This window comes from Crinia signifera, chromosome 11 (genome assembly GCF_055691185.1).
Source record: "Crinia signifera chromosome 11, ASM5569118v1, whole genome shotgun sequence".
Lineage (NCBI taxonomy): Eukaryota > Metazoa > Chordata > Amphibia > Anura > Myobatrachidae > Crinia > Crinia signifera.
Genome location: NC_139227.1, coordinates 117,618,279 through 117,641,954, shown reverse-complemented (window position 1 = coordinate 117,641,954; position 23,676 = coordinate 117,618,279). Strand labels below are relative to the sequence as shown.

General features: G+C 46.9%; 1 protein-coding gene across 1 annotated transcript in view; it reads left to right on the top strand.

Moving 5' to 3' along the window:
* Positions 1 to 23,266, top strand: part of ATG13 (autophagy related 13) — a 34,048-nt gene extending 10,782 nt beyond the window's left edge. The window contains 16 exon segments of the mRNA XM_083164480.1: positions 1,171 to 1,290; positions 2,372 to 2,418; positions 2,595 to 2,735; positions 3,434 to 3,474; positions 4,450 to 4,546; positions 5,006 to 5,104; positions 7,404 to 7,423; positions 7,426 to 7,493; positions 9,941 to 10,039; positions 13,971 to 14,054; positions 15,795 to 15,922; positions 16,002 to 16,122; positions 16,207 to 16,284; positions 16,927 to 17,034; positions 21,244 to 21,369; positions 22,123 to 23,266. Coding sequence (XP_083020606.1) covers positions 1,171 to 1,290; positions 2,372 to 2,418; positions 2,595 to 2,735; positions 3,434 to 3,474; positions 4,450 to 4,546; positions 5,006 to 5,104; positions 7,404 to 7,423; positions 7,426 to 7,493; positions 9,941 to 10,039; positions 13,971 to 14,054; positions 15,795 to 15,922; positions 16,002 to 16,122; positions 16,207 to 16,284; positions 16,927 to 17,034; positions 21,244 to 21,369; positions 22,123 to 22,200 — 1,455 coding nt within the window. The 3' untranslated portion in view covers positions 22,201 to 23,266.
* The last annotated feature ends 410 nt before the right edge of the window (positions 23,267 to 23,676 follow it).

Genomic DNA, 23,676 nt, shown 5'->3' with positions numbered 1-23,676 from the left:
CGCATGCGATTTCACTACCGTGAATAGCCTACTACGCAAATAGCGTAGTGGGCGCCATGATAATACTTAAGTACCAGTTCATGCGCAGTCATTCACATTGTACTTCCTGTCTGCGAACAGTCAAATAATATGTATTTTATGGAACGATGCACATTTTGTCTGAGGACAGTTTTTTTTTTTTTTTTTTTTTTTTTTTTTTACGAATTCCAGTTTTGGAGTGAACCTTGTTCCAGTAACTGCGCCCCGTGTAGGCCTCCAGTACAGCCAGTGATTTAGAAAGTATTACTATAAGGAGCGAGAATTCTTCTCTTTGCCTCCTATGGTGACGGGTATGGGTCATTGGGTTGACCCAATTTAGCTCGAAATGCATTAGGTTGACCACGGAAGGTCGACATGGTTGGAAAGTCGACACAAGCGGTGGGTCAACAATGGCAAAGTCGACCGCAGTCAAAATGTCAACATGAGGTTTCCTTTTTTTTTTTGAATGACGACATAGTCAACTTGGACATCGGCAAAATGTACTGCATCAGGCACGGTGCCTCGTCGCGCTCTGCGCACTGTTCCCCCTCCCAGCCCTAGCGGATGGTACGGCATAAAATACGCCTGTCGGCACATGTCTGTTCAAAAAAAAAAAAAAAACATGAAAAACTCAGTTGACCTTTTTGCTGTTGACCTTCCAACCCTGTTGACTTTAGATACGTCTACCTATTTCAGGTGTCGACCTGATTAAGGTTTACTTAAAGACCGTATCGCTATGGTGACCTGAATTCTGACTCGGGGGTAGATTTATTAAGCTCGGTGAAGTGATAAAGTGTCTGGTTTTTATCACCGGCCAATCAGCTCCTACCCTGTCTTTTCAAACCAAGCCTGTAACTTCACAGATAGGAGATGATTGGCCGGTGATAAAGTACCAGCCACATTATCACTTCACCGAGCTTAATAAATCTGCCCCTCAATTCGCTCTCCCTCCTTTATTAACATTTATTTATTTGGATTAACTTTTATTTTTTTTTCTGAAGAATTGCAACAGTTTCGTTCATTATATGTTAAATTCTCCATAAAAGCAATTGGGAAACAAACAAACCTAATAATACCGAGGGCCACTGATGTGATATTTAGCGGCCCCGTCTCCTGATATGTGAGCTGTTACGGACGTTTCACCTTTTGCAGTTTAACCTGGCGATCAAGGACATCCCAGAGGTGACCCAGGAGGCTAAAAAAGCACTTTCCGGCCAGCTGCCGGCTGTGGGACGCTCCATGTGTGTGGAGATCTCTCTGAAGACCTCCGAGGTATGGCCAGAATATGGATAGACTTTGACGTTGTCCTCTTCTGAATGTAATTGCCTGTTTTTTTGGTTAGTCTAAAGTGTGCATGTCTCCTATTGTTGGCGTGTGTCAATGATGTCACTAGCTCTCCGTGCATTGATTTGCTCCAGCCTGCAAATTAGTACTGTACGCACGGGGCGATTATAGACCCTGTTCTAAGCAATCTGACTAGATCACGATGCTATTGCCCGCAGGGAATTGCTGGCACTGGCTTTCCCTAGATCACGGAGTTTTGCCTATTAAAAATGGCTGTGCTCAGCACACAGCATTGCGGGTTCACCATGATGCGTGCTGAGCGATGGTGCTGAAGAACATTGCTCAGCACAAGAGCCAGGTCGGGACCACACATCGCCATCGCTGAAGGGCGTACACACTGAGTGATCCATGATCCTTTTCTAAGTGATCTTGTCAGAAATTTCACTGACCTCACCCCTTGTGTGTGTGCTGTTTAAAGGTGAGATTTTGGTGGGAGATTTTGACTAGATAGTCAAACTCTCCTAAAAGATTAGCCAAAATCTCCCAGGTTTTCTGCTGCTTAGATACCACGACAAGCCCGTACACATGGTGAGATATTGACTAATGGCCAATTTTGACTAAGCAATTTTGAGAGAGATTTTGGGTAGATGTACTGGAGATTTTGACTAAGCAATTTTGCAAAATTGCTTAGTCAAAATCTCAAAACAGCAGGTTTGAGCGGCTTTCAGCTCAAAGCTGCCCAGTGTGTATGGCCCAGCGATGAGCTGTGAGCGCTGCTGCACGCTCCCGCAACATCGCCGGGAAAGCAGATGAGCGGCGTCCAGGACGGCTTTGCATAGCGGAGCGCTATGCAACGCCGTCCTCCCCACTCCGTCGGCGCCGGGCAGGCAGGGAACAGGGACTGCATGGGTTTTCAAAGATGCCAGGTGCTAGAATGAACACTAAGGAAGAAGTAGGTTCTGACCCAGTCATCTAGGTGCACAAAGGCATTTTGGAAGTTGCATAGAGTTCTTTTGGGGTTAGGCGGCAGTGAGAGGAAGTCTTCCTAATAACGTTCCTTGTTTTCCAGGGCGACTCCATGGAACTGGAGGTTTGGTGCCTGGAAATGAATGAAAAGTTAGTGTCTATTATACTGACTATAGATAAATATATATAGACGGACTCCTCTTTACTGTCATTTAATAACGTTCTTCATTAAACAAAGTTAGATCTGTCTTTTTGAAATGCGGTCTCTGTAGAGATGTTTGTGGCACGGATGTAACTGCCTTTTTCTTTTCCTTCCCCATCCTAAGATGTGATCAAGACATTAAGGTTTCCTACACTGTATATAACCGACTGTCATTGCTGCTGAAGTCCTTACTGGCTGTCACCCGGGTGACTCCGGCCTACAGATTGTCCAGGAAGCAAGGACATGAATATGTTATCCTCTACAGGTGGGTACCACGTCACCCCACAGAGACCGAAATCTTCAGATCTGTTACAGAACCTTCCTCCCATGGTGCATTTGTTCGGCTGTCTCATTTTTATTTTATACGTTCCGATTCTATTTATTTGGATTTATACAGTAGACGGTCTAAGGCCATTATTAGTCCAGCCAAATGATTGCAGGACTCACACCTGGCGTGCCAGGGGTAAGGAGGCTGGTGGGAGCCACATAGAATATAGAAGGAACCCTATAGATTCAAATTAGGAACTTGTGTGATGTGTACATAGTGGACAGTCTAGCACCCTGCATCTTTCAAAACCTGTGCAGTTCCTCTTCCCTGCCTGGGGTGTTGCTCTCTGCTGTGGTGCTTCTACTAGGTCTGGTCTGCATATCAGTACTGAGGTACAGGCCACGTTGTGATAGAAGCACACACATTAGAAAGCGACACCCCAGGCAGGGAAGATGAATGCACGGGTTTTGGAAAACGCAGGGTGCTGGAATGGATACCACACGCTTGTTTGTAGACCCCAGTACACCGGAGCTGTTAAACAGCGACCCCCGTGCATTGTACTGATCAGTCACTCGGTGTCACACGAGCTGCAGGGTTACTCATGGTGACTTATGGCCGATCGCTCCTGTGTTCTCCTAGGGGGCATCTCCTGCTGCTGGTCTGATATAATTACTTAACTTGCTTTTTCTTTGCAGGATTTATTTTGGAGATGTCCAACTCCTGGGGCTTAAAGAAGGTAATGTATATATTACTGCGTAGCCTTCTGTGTCTGTGCTGGGTGTTCTGTCCTCGCTGTCCATCATAACTATGCTCAACTGGCCCGAGGGATTTCATTCTGTGTATAGTAGGCTGGTAGCGGCCATATAACTTACATGGGGATCTGCTGGTAGGCTGCTATGCATGGCCGGAGCTCAGGCTTCTCATCCTAGTTCCAGGGGGACTGCTGGTGGGCTCTGGCATGCATCGCAGGAGCTCAGGCTCTCCCCCCTCCAAGCTACCAGGGGATCTTCCGGTGGGCCCTGGCATGCATCGCAGGAGCTCAGGCTTCCCATGCAAGTTAGTGCAAGATACCAAGGGATCTTCCGGTGGGCTCTGGCATGCATTGCAGGAACTAAGGCTTCCCCGTGCAAGTTACCAGGGGATCTGCTGGTGGGCTCTGGCATGCATTGCAGGAACTAAGGCTTCCCCGTGTAAGTTACCAGGGGATCTTCCGGTGGGCTCTGGCATGCATTGCAGGAACTAAGGCTTCCCCGTGCAAGTTATCAGGGGATCTGTTGGCAGGCACTGGTATGCATGGCAGTGGCTCAGGCTTCCCACCCAAATTACCAGGGGATCTGCTGATGGGCTGTGCTATGCATGGCAGGAGCTTCCCTGTACCCTCCACCAGTGTCTGCCGATCAGTCAGAACCCCACCACCACCACCACCACCACCACCACCACCAGACCTTAGCAGCTGCTGGGGAAAATGTGAATTAAACCCAAGCCCCATTGAGTTCCTGATGGCTGCAGGGAAAATGAACGCGATGTTACGAGGTGACTTGCCAAAGTACCTATGTTTTTATTACACATATTTTACTATAGATATTTTTAATATAATAATTTTGGAAACGTTTAAATACTCGTTCTTCACCTAATTTACTCAGATACTTAATCAGCTAGAAAACCCGTGTAGATTGTAGTATTTATACTTCATTCCTTGGTTGTCTTTCAGGTTTCCAAGCCGTGCGCGTCGGGACGGTGGGAACTCCCATCGGGACACTGACCCTGACCTGCGCCTACAGGACTAACCTGGCCTTCATTTCCTCTCGGTAAGTGTGCCCAGGTATGCAGCGTCCCTGTGGACTCTCTGTGAGGGATTGCCTACACTGGTAATCTTGGCTTCCATGCACCATACTGGTTGGAACAGTCACTGCGCAGGTTACCTCTGTCGTCTGATCTGTGCCCACCAATTTCCACATACTATAGGATAATTATACCTTATAGATGGGAGTGGGTGGTCTATAGCAGTGGTCCTCAAACGCTGTCCTCAGGAACCCACACAGTTCACGGTTTCCAGGTCACCCGACAGGTGCACAGGTGCATTCGTTACTCATTGACACATTTTAAAAGATCCACAGGTGGAGCTAATTGTTTCACTTCTGATTCTGTGATGAGACCCGCAGAACATGCATTGTGTGGGGTCCTGCGGACCGAGTTTTAGAACCTGTGGTCTATTGCACAGCGAGGCCCAGCGGCTTAATAACATCAATGTGTTTGTTGCATTTCAGGCAGTTTGAGAGGACTCAGCCCATCATGGGGATTATTATTGATCACTTTGTTGACCGAACTTTTCCCAGCACCTCACACTTGCATCCCTGCAACTACAGGTGAGGACTCGGCATCATGCACACACATTACATAACGCCACAGCGGACCCCAGCGCGGGAGGTTTCCTTTCAAATCTCCCCATATTCCATCTGGGAACAACTTTTAGCCGCAGAGGGCTCATTTAATAATAAAGCTCCAATAGCAAAAATGTGTCATCAGTTACAGCAACCAACGTTTGTACAGTAGTTTGACCCTTTGAGTGCCAATGGTGCTGTGAGAGATCCTCAAAATATCCGCGAAAAATGCCGGCGCCGCTCACAGCGACTGCTCTTTTACTATAAATAAATACAAATACAACAGAGTCCGTTAACTGAAGTTTAGTTAAATATTGCACCTAAAAAAAGAACAGTCGTTTTTAGCTATTATTTTGAGGATCTCTCACAACAACGGTGGCACTCAAAGGGTAAAGTTGCTCTAAACCAGGGGTGCCCGAACCTGTCCTCAAGATCTACCAACAGTCCATGTGTATCAGGCCACCTGTGGATCTATAGTAGGAATGAATGCAGCAGATTTGAAATGTGACAGTTAGTAATGACTACGGCTGTGCACCGGCTAGGTGATCTGGGGAATGTGACAGTTAGTAATGACTACACCTGTGCACCAGCTAGGTGACCTGGGGAATGTGACAGTTAGTAATGACTACAGCTGTGCACCAGCTAGGTGACCTGGGGAATGGGACAGTTAGTAATGACTACAGCTGTGCACCAGCTAGGAAATCTGGGGAATGTGACAGTTAGTAATGACTACAGCTGTGCACCAGCTAGGTGGTCTGGGGAATGTGACAGTTAGTAATGACTACAGCTGTGCACCAGCTAGGGAATCTGGGGAATGTGACAGTTAGTAATGACTACAGCTGTGCACCAGCTAGGTGATCTGGGGAATGTGACAGTTAGTAATGACTACAGCTGTGCACCAACTAGGTGATCTGGGGAATGTGAGAGTTAGTAATGACTGCACCTGTGCACCAGCTAGGTGATCTGGGGAATGTGACTGTTAGTAATGACTACAGCTGTGCACCAGCTAGGTGACCTGGGGAATGTGACAGTTAGTAATGACTACAGCTGTGCACCAACTAGGTGATCTGGGTCATGTGACAGTTAATAATGACTACAGCTGTGCACCAGCTAGGTGATCTGGGGAATGTGACAGTTAGTAATGACTACAGCTGTGCACCAGCTAGGTGACCTGGGGAATGTGACAGTTAGTAATGACTGCAGCTGAGCACCAGCTAGGTGACCTGGGGAATGTGACAGTTAGTAATGACTACGGCTGTGCACCGGCTAGGTGATCTGGGGAATGCGACAGTAATGACTACACCGGTGCACCAGCTAGGTGACCTGGGAAATGTGACAGTTAGTAATGACTGCAGCTGAGCACCAGCTAGGTGACCTGGGAAATGTGACAGTTAGTAATGACTACAGCTGTGCACCAGCTAGGTGATCTGGGGAATGCGACAGTTAGTAATGACTACAGCTGTGCACCAGCTAGGTGATGTGGGGAATGTGACAGTTAGTAATGACTACAGCTGTGCACCAGATAGGTGACCTGGGGAATGTGACAGTTAGTAATGACTACAGCTGTGCACCAGTTTTGTGATCTGGGGAATGTGACAGTTAGTAATGACTACACCTGTGCACCAGCTAGGTGATCTGGGGAATGGGACAGTTAGTAATGACTACAGCTGTGCACCAACTAGGGGATCTGGGACATGTGACAGTCAGCTAGGTGATATGGAAGACGTGAACCGTTGGTAGATCTCGGGGACCAGTTTGGCCACCCCTGCTCTAGACGTACGCAAGCTCTTCGATGGCTGCTCTAGGTCATGGCACATTTTGGCTGTCTGCACTTATATTAAATGGGACCTGCTACCTACATGGTGGCGACAGTCTTTTTATAAACCCGGGCATGTTTTCTGACACACTGTGTAGCACTGAATCCAGTTCCTCACCTGATATTTGTGGGATCAGTTTTCTTGTTGCTGGGTTCTATGTTCATAGAGGGTGAGGATCATTTGAATCCCTGCCATAGTCACATGATCGCACTCCTGTACACCTGTGGGCCTGGGTAAATATGTGACCGATCTGGTCAATCAGGCTGGACAATGTAGGTCCTGGATAACTGCCATGGTGTTTAATGATGCTGCTGCCTGCTAGTCAGTGACTGTACAGGTTTCAAGCTTAGACTATGATGTCACCACCCATATTGTATACACGGTATTAGAATGTTGTGATCATGGTTCTAGCATATTTGGCCGTTCTCCAGCGTCGTTACTTCTCACCAGGTCTGTTTTCCTAACAGGGCACCCGATGAGCAAGGTGCTGGTACCCCACAGTGGAGGACTCCCAGGATGTTTGTGCCACGTCCTTCTCTACATCCCCTCCCTCGCAGGTGAGACCTCCCCGGACATTGTTACTGTATTACTGTCATGTTCTGCAGAACCACACGTCCTGCAAGATGCAAATCTGGTGCTGCTCACTGATGCAGAGATCCAGCTTACAATAAGCAGCGTCACTGTCACACAGAGCTGGGATCAATGTCGCGGATGGTGACTTACAGAACTGCAAGTCCTTGCTCTGTGTACTCATCGTGTGTTCCACCAGCTAAATGGTATTTATACTGAAGGGAATGGCAGCCTTGTATCTTACCTGTGTGATCTAGCCCTCCTGGGCTCTGTGTGTGTGTGTGTGTATCATGCAGGGGAACAGTACATTTATATTGTTCCTGTGCAGGGTAAATACGGACTGCTTTCCATGTACTGTAGCTCACAGATGTTACACAAATTTATTTTTTTAACCCTCAGTGAGGCGCTGTGTCAGGTGTCAGGCTACTTCTGTGGTGATGTTCTCCCGAAAGGGCCCTGGTTCTCTCTCTCTCTCTCTCTCTCTCTCTCTCTCTCTCTCTCTCTCTCTCTCTCTCTCTCTCTCTCTCTCTCTCTCTCTCTCTCTCTCTCTCTCTCTCTCTCTCTCTCTCTCTCTCTCTCTCTCTCTCTCTCTCTCTCTCTCTCTCTCTCTCTCTCTCGGTCTCTCTCTCTCTCTCTCTCTCTCTGTCGGTCTCTCTCTGTCGGTCTGTCTCTCTCTCGGTCTGTCTCTCTCTCGGTCTGTCTCTCTCTCGGTCTGTCTCTGTCTCTCTCTCTCTCGGTCTGTCTCTGTCTCTCTCTCTCTCGGTCTGTCTCTGTCTCTCTCTCGGTCTGTCTCTGTCTCTCTCTCTCTCGGTCTGTCTCTCGGTCTCTGTCTCTCTCTCTCTCACTCACTCACTCACTCTCGGTCTCTCTCTGTAGTGTGTGATCACCCTTAATAAGGCCCAGTGTCAGACAGCTGCTCCTGTGGTGACGGACTCTCACAGGGTCCTGGCGCTCTCTCGGTCTCTGACCCCCTCTCTCACTCTCGGTCTCTGACCCCCTCTCTCTCTCTCTCTCTCTCTCTCTCTCTCTCTCTCTCTCACTCTCTCACTCTCTCTCTCTCACGGTCTCTGACCCCCTCTCTCACTCTCTCTCTGTAGTGTGTGATCACCCTCAGTAAGGCCCAGTGTCAGGCAGCTGCTCCTGTGGTGACGGACTCTCACAGGGTCCTGGTGGTCTCTCTCTCGGTCTCTCTCTCGGTCTCTTTCTGTCTGTCTCGGTCTCTGTCTCTCTCTCGGTCTCTGTCTCTCTCTCGGTCTCTGTCTCTCTCTCGGTCTCTGTCTCTCTGTCTGTCTCGGTCTCTCTCTCGGTCTCTCTCTGTCTGTCTCGGTCTCTCTCTCGGTCTCTGTCTCTCTCTGTCTGTCTCGGTCTCTCTCTGTCTGTCTCGGTCTCTCTCTGTCTGTCTCTGTCTCTCTCTCGGTCTCTCTCTCTCTCGGTCTCTGTCTCTCTCTCGGTCTCGGTCTCTCTCTCGGTCTCTGTCTCTCTCTCGGTCTCTGTCTCTCTCTCGGTCTCTGTCTCTCTCTGTCTGTCTCGGTCTCTCTCTGTCTGTCTCGGTCTCTCTCTGTCTGTCTCTGTCTCTCTCTCGGTCTCTCTCTCTCTCGGTCTCTGTCTCTCTCTCGGTCTCGGTCTCTCTCTCGGTCTCTGTCTCTCTCTCGGTCTCGGTCTCTCTCTCGGTCTCTGTCTCTCTCTCGGTCTCTGTCTCTCTCTCGGTCTCTGTCTCTCTCTCGGTCTCTGTCTCTCTCTCGGTCTCTGTCTCGGTCTCTGTCTCTCTCTCTCTCACTCTCGGTCTCTGACCCCCTCTCTCACTCTCTCTCTGTAGTGTGTGATCACCCTCAGTAAGGCCCAGTGTCAGGCAGCTGCTCCTGTGGTGACGGACTCTCACAGGGTCCTGGCGCTCTCTCTGTCTCTGACCCCCTCTCTCACTCTCGGTCTCTGACCCCCTCTCTCTCTCTCTGTAGTGTGTGATCACCCTCAGTAAGGCCCAGTGTCAGGCAGCTGCTCCTGTGGTGACGGACTCTCACAGGGTCCTGGCGCTCTCTCGGTCTCTGACCCCCTCTCACTCTCGGTCTCTGACCCCCTCTCTCACTCTCTCTCTCTCTGTAGTGTGTGATCACCCTCAGTAAGGCCCAGTGTCAGGCAGCTGCTCCTGTGGTGACAGACTCTCACAGGGTCCTGGCGCTCTCTCGGTCTCTGACCCCCCCCCCCCCCCTCTCTCTCTCTTTCTCACTCTCGGTCTCTGACCCCCTCTCTCTCTCACTCTCGGTCTCTGACCCCCTCTCTCACTCTCTCTCTGTAGTGTGTGATCACCCTCAGTAAGGCCCAGTGTCAGGCAGCTGCTCCTGTGGTGACGGACTCTCACAGGGTCCTGGCGCTCTCTCGGTCTCTGACCCCCTCTCACTCTCTGTCTCTGACCCCCTCTCTCACTCTCTCTCTGTAGTGTGTGATCACCCTCAGTAAGGCCCAGTGTCAGGCAGCTGCTCCTGTGGTGACGGACTCTCACAGGGTCCTGGCTGTGGGACTGGCCTTCTCACACCACGTGAGTTGAATAGAGGCATGTATAAAGTGTGCGCATTCGTGTCTGTGTCTTGTATGGACTAATACTAGACCTTTCCATGGGTTTGGCTGCTACAGTGTCCTTCACCTGTACTAGTCACCTGCAGTCAGTGGGGGACAAATCTCTTGTGAATGCAAGAAATCAGGAACAACTGTATAAAAGTGAATTATAAATCTCTATGATCCTTGGCCAAACTTTGGAAATGGGATTTGTGGTCCTGAGCGGCTGTCTAAGGCTGTGGGCGGAGGATACACTCTCCCTTCCATAACGCTAACTGTGGGGTAGATGTATGAAGCCGTGATCAGGGAGGAGAAGTGATCAAGCGCCTGGTACTTTATCACCGGCAAATCAGCTCCTGACTACACCTTTTTAAACCCAGGCGGTTACTTACAGCCAGGAGCGGATTGGCCAGTGATTATCACTTCTCCTCCCTTATCACTGCTTCATACATCTACCCCTGAGTCCTCTATAACCAGGGAGCGCCAACACTATACCAACTTCTATAAGTACATCACCTGAGCTCTGTTGGAACTATGGTGGCTAATCATGTGCGCTCATACACAGCGTCCGTGATTTATAATGTGGCGCCAATATGTCATCACCGCCGTAGCTACTAATCACACGTTGGCTTGGATTAGTTGAAGTACCTCCAACCAAAATTACTCCAGAAAGTGAAAGCTATTTTTGCTGGGACACTGATCTGCTTCGATCTTACTGGGTATGGAGAGAGGGAGCTGTGAAGACAGAGATTGGAGGTAGGAGCAGATTGGGGGGGGTCAAGAGTTTTTGGGCTAAAAACGGTCACAGCTCAGAGTGAAGGTACATTGCAGAAGTCGTCATTTTTTATTGGCTTTTCACTAGTACGTGAATAAAATCCTGCAGTAAAACAGTTTGCCACCATTTGGGAGAGGGTAGAGCAGGGGTGGCCAAACCGGTCCTCGAGATCTACCAACGGTCCACAATTTCCAGGTTACCTAGCTGGTGCACAGCTGTAGTCATTACTAACTGTCACATTCCCCAGGTCACGTAGCTGGTGCACAGCTGTACTCATTACTAACTGTCACATTCCCCAAATCACCTAGCTGTGCACAGCTGTACTCATTACTAACTGTCACATTCCCCAAATCACCTAGCTGGTGCACAGGTGTAGTCATTACTAACTGTCACATTCCCCAAATCACCTAGTTGGTGCACAGGTGTAGTCATTATTAACTGTCACATTCCCCAGATCACCTAGCTGGTGCACAGGTGTAGTCATTACTAACTCTCACATTCCCCAAATCACCTAGCTGGTGCACAGGTGTAGTCATTACTAACTGTCACATTCCCCACATCACCTAGTTGGTGCACAGGTGTAGTCATTATTAACTGTCACATTCCCCAGATCACCTAGCTGGTGCACAGGTGTAGTCATTACTAACTGTCACATTCCCCAGATCACCTAGTTGGTGCACAGGTGTAGTCATTATTAACTGTCACATTCCCCAGATCACCTAGTTGGTGCACAGGTGTAGTCATTACTAACTGTCACATTCCCTAGTTTACCTAGCTGGTGCACAGCTGTAGTCATTACTAACTGTCGCATTCCCCAGATCACCTAGCTGGTGCACAGCTGTAGTCATTACTAACTCTCACATTCCCCAGATCACCTAGCTGGTGCACAGGTGTAGTCATTACTAACTCTCACATTCCCCAGATCACCTAGCTGGTGCACAGGTGTAGTCATTACTAACTCTCACATTCCCCAGATCACCTAGCTGGTGCACAGCTTTAGTCATTACTAACTGTCACATTCCCCAGATAACCTAGCTGGTGCACAGCTGTAGTCATTACTGTCACATTCCCCAGATCACCTAGCTGGTGCACAGCTGTAGTCATTACTAACTGTCACATTCCCCAGATGACCTAGCTGGTGCACAGCTGTAGTCATTACTAACTGTCACATTCCCCAGATCACCTAGCTGGTGCACAGCTGCAGTCATTACTGTCACATTCCCCAGATCCCCTAGCTGGTGCACAGGTGTAGTCATTACTAACTGTCACATTCCCCAGATCACCTAGCTGGTGCACAGGTGTAGTCATTAATAACTGTCACATTCCCCAGATCCCCTAGCTGGTGCACAGGTGTAGTCATTATTAACTGTCACATTCCCCAGATCACCTAGCTGGTGCACAGGTGTAGTCATTACTAACTGTCACATTCCCCAGATCACCTAGCTGGTGCACAGGTGTAGTCATTACTAACTGTCACATTCCCCAGATCCCCTAGCTGGTGCACAGGTGTGGTCATTACTAACTGTCACATTCCCCAGATCACCTAGCTGGTGCACAGCTGTAGTCATAACTGACTGTCGCATTCCCCAGATCACCTAGCTGGTGCACAGCTGTAGTCATTACTGACTGTCGCATTCCCCAGATCACCTAGCTGGTGCACAGCTGTAGTCATTACTGACTGTCACATTCCCCAGATCACCTAGCTGGTGCACAGCTGTAATCATTACTGACTGTCACATTCCCCAGATCACCTAGCTGGTGCACAGCTGCAGTCATTACTAACTGTCACATTCCCCAAATCACCTAGCTGGTGCACAGCTGTAGTCATTACTAACGGTCACATTTTCAAACCTGCTGCATTCATTCCTACTATAGATAGACAGGTTGCCTGCACCGTTGGTAGATTGAGGACAGGTTTGGCCACCCCTGGTATAGAGTATCTCTAACTCCTTGTTTTCCACTCCCATTGTCTCAGCCTCGTCCTCTTTCTGTCTCCCCGCCTGCCTGCGTTACCTTTTCTCCTGCACAGTTCTTTACTTACGCGCATTGTGTTGTATGTACAGTACTGTGCTGCTTTATTGTCCAGTAGTGTGCCTGTCCATTGTCTACATCTTTTCCCCCACTGCACAGTGCTGTGTATTATAGGTAAGCAATAGATGTGAATATCTCTGACACCGATCTCTTGCTTCAGTCCGTGCTGCTATTTCCTATACCTTGGTACTGTCCCTTTGGTTCTGTTACACAATGACTTCTCAGGCCTCCGTACAGTGGAGGCAGCTGTTGTGTAGGCTGCACCATGATTTTGCAGCCTCTTACTGTAGAACCAGCTGGGACCATGTGTGGCATGCTCTAGTTACTGGCTCCTGTCCTCCTATGGGTGCTTTGCTACTAGCATACCTCACCCTACCATAAACTTCATCATGAAGTTTGCCTACATGAGAACACGGATAACTCAGCTGCACCTGATCAGTCATAAATATAGGTGTGATCAACATGCATCACTCCAGGAAGGAACAGCCCAGTCTTTAACGCCAGGTGGGGGTGGGGCAATGTGATCTTGCACCCACCCCCTGATAGAAAATGCTGTAATTACCGTCATTGTGAAGCGGGTGGAGGAGGAGGAAATGGGGCAGGACCACGATGGCGCAGGCTCCAAGAGACTTGCCTTCTCTTCCACTTAGCCTTGACCACTACACAATTTTCAGGAACCGTTCCAGGAGAGTAGACCAGTATGAGCTGGAGCCTGTGGGTTCTGTTCATGAATGGTTTCACCTGCTGGTTTTCAGAAACACTTCTGTGCCATAGGAACTGGAACCCTCATAAGCCGCAAAGTGCTCTCGCTAAATGAACAGGCTGCGGTCTCATGTATGTTGGTTCAACTCGCACAATGGCTGCCTCCACTGCATGCAGATTGTAGTCTGCTCTGGCCATACAATCCGTCAGATGGGTCCTTATCTGATGCTATAGCTTCCTGTGGGGATGACAGCTGATTGGTTAGTCCCAGCCTCCGCACACCACCCTGCGTTACCGGAATGAGCGAGGCATCGGGGAGGGCGATAAAAGCTTATTAATCTCACATTTCTTCTTCTGTTCCATCTCTATTCCCTCTCCTTCCTCCCTGCTCTTGCGCGCTGTCTAGCTGTACAGCTACCGCCTTTCCTATCAGCCGACTGTCCTTGGAGCAGGAACCTCTGAGCTGTGCTACCCTACCCTTCCACACCAGGTACTCCCCAGGAGGAGGAGGAGATGGCCCCGGGTGGACGTAGACAGAATGATTGGCCATTACCTTCTCTCTCTGCATCAGCAGCACAGGTGGATAGAAACCTATTGCTGAAGATAAGCATGGACAAACTATGGCCTTACACATCACAGCATGCCTTGCCATAGCTTAGCATTCCCTAATAGCAAAACTGTGGCAAGGCATGATGGGATTTGTAGGTCTACAACAGCTGGAGGGCCATAGTTTGGTCATGCCTGGCTTAAGATATTACGGGGGGAGATGTAGCAAGCCCAGGGAAGAAGTTGCCCACCACAACTGCTTCTAGCCAGCAGTAATCAAGCCAGCCCCAGGCAAACTTTTTCCTAAGAGTATAATACAATATTTAAAGAGATCTGACTTTGAATATCATTTTCCCTTTACATCCCTGCTGCTGTCGGAAACAGAAGCCCCATGGCTGGGAAGCCTTGAAGCAGAGGGCTTCTTGCAGCAGAGAGTAGCAGCCCTGCCTATCCCATGATCATCTTCATCCACACTACTCCGTCATGAAATGTACCTGTTACCTGCTCGCAGTGGTCCCAGGCAGACAAGAGGCATTTGTGATAATACAGTTTATCCATCATGTCACAGGGACATGTGACCAGTGACCGTGGTTTGACCACACAAAAATGGCTGCCTCTAGAACACGTGACAGGTGCACGTTCATTTGTTACAGGGTCCTTCTGATAAGACATCCCCAGCATTGCTTGTGTCTAGATTTGTAGCGCATTAAAAATCATGTTAATTACAGCTTCTGCTGTGTTGGTCACTGAATCTAAACTGCAAAGCGTCCTATATAACAAGCTACTAATAGCCGTCCAAAATACAGATGTGAATGTTTTCATACCGATCACTTAAACTATTTGCTATTGTACACATGAGTGAAAGCTGCTGTTCTCTGTTATCAGCAGCGGCCTGCTAAAAAAGGCTTTCTACGCTGTCATTCCATAGGTTTGCTCATGACCACAGTTTCTATTTTTAGAAACTCAAAAAACTAGGCGTAAATTAAATTGACCTAGATAAGTCAGTAGGTTCACATCAGATGGTTGACTGGATCAAAGCATCGACGTAAGTGGTTGACACAAAAAAAAGATTGAGATAATATATTTTTTTCAATCGTGACCATCCTCTTCTGCATCCTGTCCCCAGGCCCCTAAAATCATTAAACACAAAGGGTGACATTTAATAGAATGAGAGATTCAGAAAGTGAGAGATTTAGTAAGAAATCTCCAGTTTATTTGAAGCGGCAATCATTTACACTGCAAAACCAGTTTGATTTTGCAGTGTAAATGATTGCCGCTTTAAAAAAAAAATGGAGATTTCTTCCCAAACCTCTCACTTTCTGAATCTCTCATCCTATTACGTTTCTCCCATTGTGTCAACCTTGTTTGTGTTGACTGTTTGCATGTCTGCATTTTAACTGATGAACTTTTGACCCTGTTGATCGTCTGGTGTCGACGTATTTGGCCGTCTGTCTTATCTTCCGCCTGGATACCCCTGAAATGGTTCTATTAGCGTTTGTGCTATATGTAGTCTGTTTCTATATAGGAGTTTGTGCTTTAGGTTAGTGAACCCTGACTTCGCTCCGATGTCTGTGGCTAGTCCTATATCTTGTGATCATTGCCGTGATGCTCATTTACACGTCACTCTGCATGCACGCGGTTATTGTGGCTGTATCGGAGCGCTGACGCTGACTTCTCTCCGTAGATGATGGTGCCGGGGAAAGAGGGTGGGTTGCCCAATATTACACCACAACCTGCGCACGGCACTCAAGCAGATCACGACCGGACTCTTCTGACGTCACCACCTAACGTTGCAGGCCCCACCTCCAGCAGGTAGGCCCTCCGCGTGTATGTCACCGGTCTGTGTAGTTGCCCTGTGTGCAGTTATTCATGCCCTTATCTCTCCCGGTAGCGAGGAAGCAGATACCCCGTCTGGTAACAGCCCCGCTGGGAGGAGCAGCTCCCCAAATAAGCCTCCGCACATCCTGTTCACTCGCAAAGTGGGGGCTTTTGTGGACAAACCCTCCCCTCAGGTGGGTGGAGAGGTTGGTGTGGATGTCCTCTGTGATACCGTAGTATTCCGGACAGATGATAAACCACTTTCCTTCTGCCCACAGGTCACCCTCGCCAGCACGGATATACCTTTCGCTGTGTTTGTACCCAAGCTTACTGATCTGGAGGATATTGACCCCATGGTATGTTCCCCAGCTTCCGTCTAAGCATAAACTAGACCCCTACTTGTATGCTGCTTCTACCGCTCAGTATAACCTCCGGATCTTGCCATTGATACGGCCGATTATTTTCATAGGAGCCCTAGCAACACTGAGCCCCCTGCACAGCTATATTAACAGCAACACAAAATGATGAGGTGGGACGGTCCACACAATGGTCCTTATTCTGGTTCACTCGCAAAGGCAAATTCCTTCTCAAATGGACAAAACCATGTGCACTGCAGGGGGGCAGATGTAACATGTGCAGAGAGAGATAGATTTGGGTGAGTTATTTTCTTTCTGTGCAGGGTAAATACTCGCTGCTTTATTTTTACACTGCAATATAGATCTCACTCTGAATTAAAACCCCACCCAAATCTAACTTTCTCTGCACATGTTACATCTGCCCCACCTGCACTGCACATGGTTTTGTCCATTTGAGAAGGAATTTGCCTTTGCGAGTGAACCAGAATAAGGGCCAATATATTGCATTGTATCATTTGTATTTTATTAATATGTATTATATGTGTCATATGTGCAGTCCTGGTTCAGGGTGTTGGCAAGTCCCCGGTGAGGCTGTCCAATGTAAATCCTGGCCTCTATTTGTATATGCTATGTGTGTTCCAGGTGGTCTGTCCCGAGACCCCAGAAGAGGTCTCTCCAGACGCCCGCAGCCTGCAGAGTTCCTGCTCCAGCAGTGAGGTGCCCCAAGATGATTTTGTGATGGTGGATTTTGTAAGTGATGATACACAGGGCATTTATAAGATGAACACAAACACAGAAAAGTATCAGCGCTATCCCAATAGACACACTATCTCTAATTTAAAAAGTTTAGGTGTAGACCATATACACTGCTGCGCATATATATCTCAAAAAATTATTATTATTATATAGACATACAGTGCCCCAGCAGGTTCCAGCAGCGTGTAAAAAGGGAAAAGCCTATCTCCCCAAGATACAGACAACAGAAAAAGAGACCAATATTTACGACGCGCTAGAAACCATATATAGAAAATATAAATTTATTATGTAAAAACTCACTGGCCAGTGGTAAAACACAGTATACCTCTAATTATAATATTATATTATACATGTGTATATCTAAAACATAGATATATAACATCAAATATTAAATAATAAAAAGACCTAAGTATCACGCCTGGGTATTTTTAGAACCAGGACCTCAATATCTGTCCCAGTATAGTGGAAAATGGGAGAGTGTTTATTTGGAGCTTTACTCAGATAGAGGATTCGTCGATTACATCTGGCCAGACAAAAAGAGAAAAAAATAGTCCTTTAAAAAAATTTTTTATAAAAATTAAAAAATAGGGACGTCCACCCTGTACCTTTAGCTGGTAAGCCGGTCAGTAGAAGTAGTAGTCCTGGCTTTTTATATATAGTCGGGAGCCCGGGCTCTTCCCCACCAGGGATGTTATATTCGCTGGGTTCAAAACAGCTGTGCAGTGGTGGATAGTGGAACGTCCAGTATTGTGGAGAGATGAAGGAAATGTATTTGCTCAATGACGCGTTTCCCCGCCTCCGTTGGGACTCGGCGGCTTCCTCAGATTTTGAGCTGGGGTGTAAGCTACAGGGTTCGCCTTAAATAGGGTGTTTTCAGCTGTTTGTGCTTATGTTTAATGTTACTTCCGGGTACGGAGCCCGGTGTTAGCACACGCCCCCTTTGTTACCTCCAATGGGTGGCGTGTGTTCCAAGCCTCGTTTTCATAGTATGCTTAATATCGGAGTTACTTCCGGATGTGCGGCATGTTGTTTTGCTCTCCAAGCCTCGTTTGGGCAGAGTGCCTGATGGTAGAGGTACTTCCGGGTATGCGGCACAATGTTAGTATCCGCCCCCCTTTTTCTCTATTGGATAGTAGACGTTACAAGCCTCATTTTGGAGTGTCTCTGTTCAGTCCACGGACTTTCCAAGCCTCATTTTGGATCAGTAACTCCCGGCACATCACATTATATTAGGAGTTTATAGCATACCACGGAGCAGCCTTATATTAATGAATTTGTTCTTATTGTCATAAAACAGTACCTCCTATTTCTATTGTTTCTATCGTTGGGGGACAGTTTTAAATACCCACCAGAGGCGGCTTAAACAATATTATATCTTAGAGGAGGCTTCTGCGGCCATTTTGTTTATGGGAAATTCGTGCCCTTGGTTGGTCGCAAAGGTTTCACAAACAGATATTTAGTCTTTATACCCTTTTTCCAAAATGTATTAAAAAACTGTGGGTCCTTAATAGGTTCAAAACATGTAGCTTAATAGTTCCTACGGGAAATTAGATTTTAAAACAGTACGAAAGAAAAACATATATATATATATATATATATACATAAATACATATATATACACATATATATATATATATACATGCATTGATCTATAGGCATACAGACCAATACAGGCATAATAAACAATCATCGAACATTGTAAAATTTACAGACTAAAAAATATAAAACTTATATATGTGTATACACATAGAAACATATTCTTTTTAGATTGTTATCTTATAGAGAAATGAAAAGATAAAAAGAAAAGAACAAGAGAAGGCAAAAGGAATTCATGTATTGATGAGGACAAGGAGAGAGCATTACTTGCTCCATTTGCCTATAGATGTGCCTCTATCTATAGAGTTTCATAGTTAGTTATACGATCGAGCAATATAGTAGCAAAGCAGGGAGTCTTGAATATTAGTATTTTATATTACTAGAGAAACAGGAATGGATAAAAAAAATTATATATAAATAATAAAAAAAAAATAAAATAAAAAAATAAATAAATAAATAAAAAATACAGGAATAAAAAATACATATAGGGGGACCTCTTTTTCTATGATTGTGTAAATGCAGTATATTCAACATTGAGTCAACCAGAAAGCATTGCTCTGTTTTATTGTTATTGCGAATCCCAGATGGACCTCCAGTGAGTCGCATTCAATCCGCAGAACATTTACATCCCGGTATTCGGCATACCGAACACCTGTATTCATATATCCATTGTATCTCCACATGGTGGGTTGTGCTGATCTGTATCCAATGGCACCAGTAGCTAGTGGATCCCAGATGGATCTCTGGTGAGCCACCTCTGGTGCCACATAGGACACCCTTCTTACACAGCCCCCATATGTGGATTTAGATGTTATTAAGTTCAATGGTGTCATTAAGGCCATTCGGCACCAACGATCCCAACCGGAATATCCAGTAGGCCTCACGTCTATTTAGTTGTCCGAATCTGTCGCCCCCCCTTTTGGTATTTTTTATTTGTTCGATACCGATAGCTGACATACCCTCCACTGTGCCATCTTGGCATGCATTACAATGTTTGGATAGAGGGTGTGCGCGAATTCCACTCAGTATATTTCGCCTATGTTCCATTATTCTAATGTGCAAGGTACGTGTGGTGCGACCAACGTACTGTTTGCCGCATTTGCAGGTAATGAGATATACAACAAATGTAGATTTACATAAGCACAAACAGCTGAAAACACCCTATTTAAGGCGAACCCTGTAGCTTACACCCCAGCTCAAAATCTGAGGAAGCCGCCGAGTCCCAACGGAGGCGGGGAAACGCGTCATTGAGCAAATACATTTCCTTCATCTCTCCACAATACTGGACGTTCCACTATCCACCACTGCACAGCTGTTTTGAACCCAGCGAATATAACATCCCTGGTGGGGAAGAGCCCGGGCTCCCGACTATATATAAAAAGCCAGGACTACTACTTCTACTGACCGGCTTACCAGCTAAAGGTACAGGGTGGACGTCCCTATTTTTTAATTTTTATAAAAAAATTTTTTAAAGGACTATTTTTTTCTCTTTTTGTCTGGCCAGATGTAATCGACGAATCCTCTATCTGAGTAAAGCTCCAAATAAACACTCTCCCATTTTCCACTATACTGGGACAGATATTGAGGTCCTGGTTCTAAAAATACCCAGGCGTGATACTTAGGTCTTTTTATTATTTAATATTTGATGTTATATATCTATGTTTTAGATATACACATGTATAATATAATATTATAATTAGAGGTATACTGTGTTTTACCACTGGCCAGTGAGTTTTTACATAATAAATTTATATTTTCTATATATGGTTTCTAGCGCGTCGTAAATATTGGTCTCTATTTATAAGATGATTTTGAAACTTTAGGGACCTGGCGAAGGGTCTCCGGTAACGTTATAGCCTACACTGTGATACCTCATACAGGGAATGGAAACAATATTTCGTTGTTTATCACAATGTGGCTGCAAAAAACTGCAGCAGGGAAGTAACGGGAGATTACCGGTCATCCCAGGACCGGATGGGAGCATCGTGTGATTGGCTCACACGCTACTCAGTTACGGCCTCGTAAGCCAGAGTCGCCTCACTGCAGCTTGTCCCTTCATTACGTATTAATGCACAGGGTGGTGCAACAGATCTTACAATACCTCCCAATCGCCTAAGATGAGTTTTGCAAACTTGAAGAGACTACCTGCAAATGTCAGCAGTAATTAAACGTACTGTACATTATATGGAGAGTAGTTAAAAATGACGGCTTAGTCCCAATCTACTCCCACCTCCAATCTCTGTCTTCACAGCTCCCTCTCTCCATATGCAAGCTGTTAGAAACAGATCATTTTGCTTTCACTTTCTGTTACGGAGTCATTTGGTCCATCGATCAGCCTCTAGTGGTCACTGATGGTACTTCACCATAGATAGATAGATAATGGTCTAAAAAGTGACCCTTCCTAAAGCTGTATTTGCAGCTGTAGGTAAATCTGGAGAACGTTTGACTGTAGGAATTTGTGGGTTGGGGGAGAGGGTGACGTTATCCTACTAGAAAGTGACGTTATTAAACAAGTCTGATGTAACTGCACGTTAGATTACTGGGACTCTGTTGTGTCGATGTTTAGTCCTCTGTAGACACTGATGTAACTTGTATTTGCTCTTTCAGCGACCGGCCTTCTCTAAAGATGACCTGCCGATGGACGTGGGGACTTTCTACCGGGAGTTCCAGAACCCACCTCAGCTCAGCAGCCTTTCCATTGATATCGCTGTGCAGTCAATGGCGGAAGACCTGGTAAGGACTTATTATGTGCCGTGGTGCAATCAAATGTCCTGTAACCCATAGCAACCGGTCAGTATCGGTGTTCAGGTTCCGTAGCCCATTAGTGAAATGACACCGACCAATGATTGTCCAATCATTGTCTGAGTTACAGCACTTAATGGGTTCGGCAGGGGCTCCAATCATCCCCAATAAACCACCGTTATAGGGAATTATGCGGTAGATGCATGAAGCAGTGATAAGGGAGAAGTGAGCCAGAGGAGGAGTCGCCCATGGCAACCAATCAGCTGCTCTGTATAATGGTATATTATGCAAATTATAGATGTTACTTCAGTGTTGATTGGTTGCCATGGGCCACTCCTCCTCTGGCTCACTTCTCCTCCCTTATCACTGCTTCCTACATCTACCCCCTATGTTTCGGTGCCACGAAATCTGCGATGAGCAGGTTTATTGATGAGGACTGATTGCTAATATCACTGTGACAATAGAAATCGATTGCAGGAGCTACTGTATTAGGTGGGAGGGATTAAGATGCATTCAGCCAATCAGAAGCTAGAGAACAATTCTTGCACCAGGGCGCAGTAGCAATTGATCCCTGTCCTGAGCGCTAAGTGTCAGCGTTGCTTGTGGTCAGGGAGCGGCACAGGCCACACGTACATGCTCCGTCCAACCTCCATTCCATTACTCTTAGGGGAAAAGTCCGTCTCACCGTCTACGTGATCAATAGACTCTGTGTAACCAACATTTACCCGCTGCTTCTCTCCGCAGGATTCGCTGCCGGAAAAGTTGGCCATGCATGAAAAAAACATGGAGGAGTTTGATGCCTTTGTTGAGTCACTGCAGTAAGACGAAGGCTCCTGGGGACTATCCTGTACAGTTTGGTGTCTCCGTTTGCCCAGCCTTGCTCTGGAACTCAGGCCTATGCCCCCACCCCCTTCCCCCCTGTAATTTTCCTATGAAGGAGCCTTTCTTCTTCTAGCACAGGCGCTACATGTACAGCATTCGGTAATGAAGAGCGCCGTCCATCAGCCAGCGGGCCTCACTTTCCCTATTTTAAGCACCTGCTGAAGCTGTACACAAGGCTGCAGGGGCCTGTGACCCGGACGTATGACGGAATTGCACAGCTGAACCGGTCCACAGCCCCGATGTGTAAATACATTGTGTGGCAATGCACCTTACATAGGCCCTACGCTGGGGGGCTCAGAATATACATCAGCGGTGCCATCGAATGGTTAATCACACCCTCCCTGTCTGTTCCCATCTCGAGTATGCCAGTAAGAAAGGGGTTTTCTATAGTTGACCGTATCCGCCATTGCTGCGTTAATACAGCCACAGACATTGATTTTCCGCATGCTGTGTCCGGACAGAAAGCTCTTCCAGGTTAATGCTATTGCTCTGCTGCACCCTAGAGGTGAGACGGTGTAACAGCTGCTCAATCATACTGCTACAGCTCCACCTACTGGACAAGAATCTTCTGACTGCGTGGAGAAAGCACCAGCTCTCAGCTTCTCCTTACACCGCTTCTCTCTACCGCTCCTTACATGTAGAATATGTTCTGCCAATGTATGTAACACATTGTATCTATAACACTAATGATGAAGGGTTAGGACGCTGCAGAGCATTTCATTACATCAGCAGCAGATTATCGCCCAGTGTAGATATTACATTGCTCTCCGGTACACTGTAGGGTAGAGATGTCCGCAGGTTACTATGGGCTGTCACATGCATCTTGTATAGTGTTAGCAGGGGGTGGAACCTGCGGGGGGGGGGGGGGGGGGTCTGTCTGATACTGCTGCTACCATCCCTCCCTAGTTCACACATTGCACCCAGCAGGAGGACATCCAGGCACTGTTCTTATGATAGAGATGTCATTCAGATATGTATTATAAAATAAATTTATGTATTTCCAAGACCTGTGTGTTTTTTTGTTTCTTACGTTACTATTCTGTCTTGGGAGGATAGAACACAATGTATACTGGGGTCCGATTTTGGCCCCCTGTCGGATGGTGTCTGAATCAGGCCCAATGTTTGTAATGCTGTAAGGGCCCAAACTAATCTGCTGTTCATTCCTAACTGCAAATAAGGGGGGCTGGCTGGCCTGGGGGGGTTCTGTGCTTTGGGCTTGAAACCTGAGGTCACCTGGTGGAGAGTTCACGGACCCATATTTTTGTCCAAAAATGATGCTGAGCACCTAAGGCTTATTATAATAACTTTGATTCACAGGACGCTGGTACAGTTTATTTATTTATGGGCACAATAACCTCTTACAGATGCTTTGATGGATATGAATATTTTATATTAGACACATCGTTCCAGACCTTT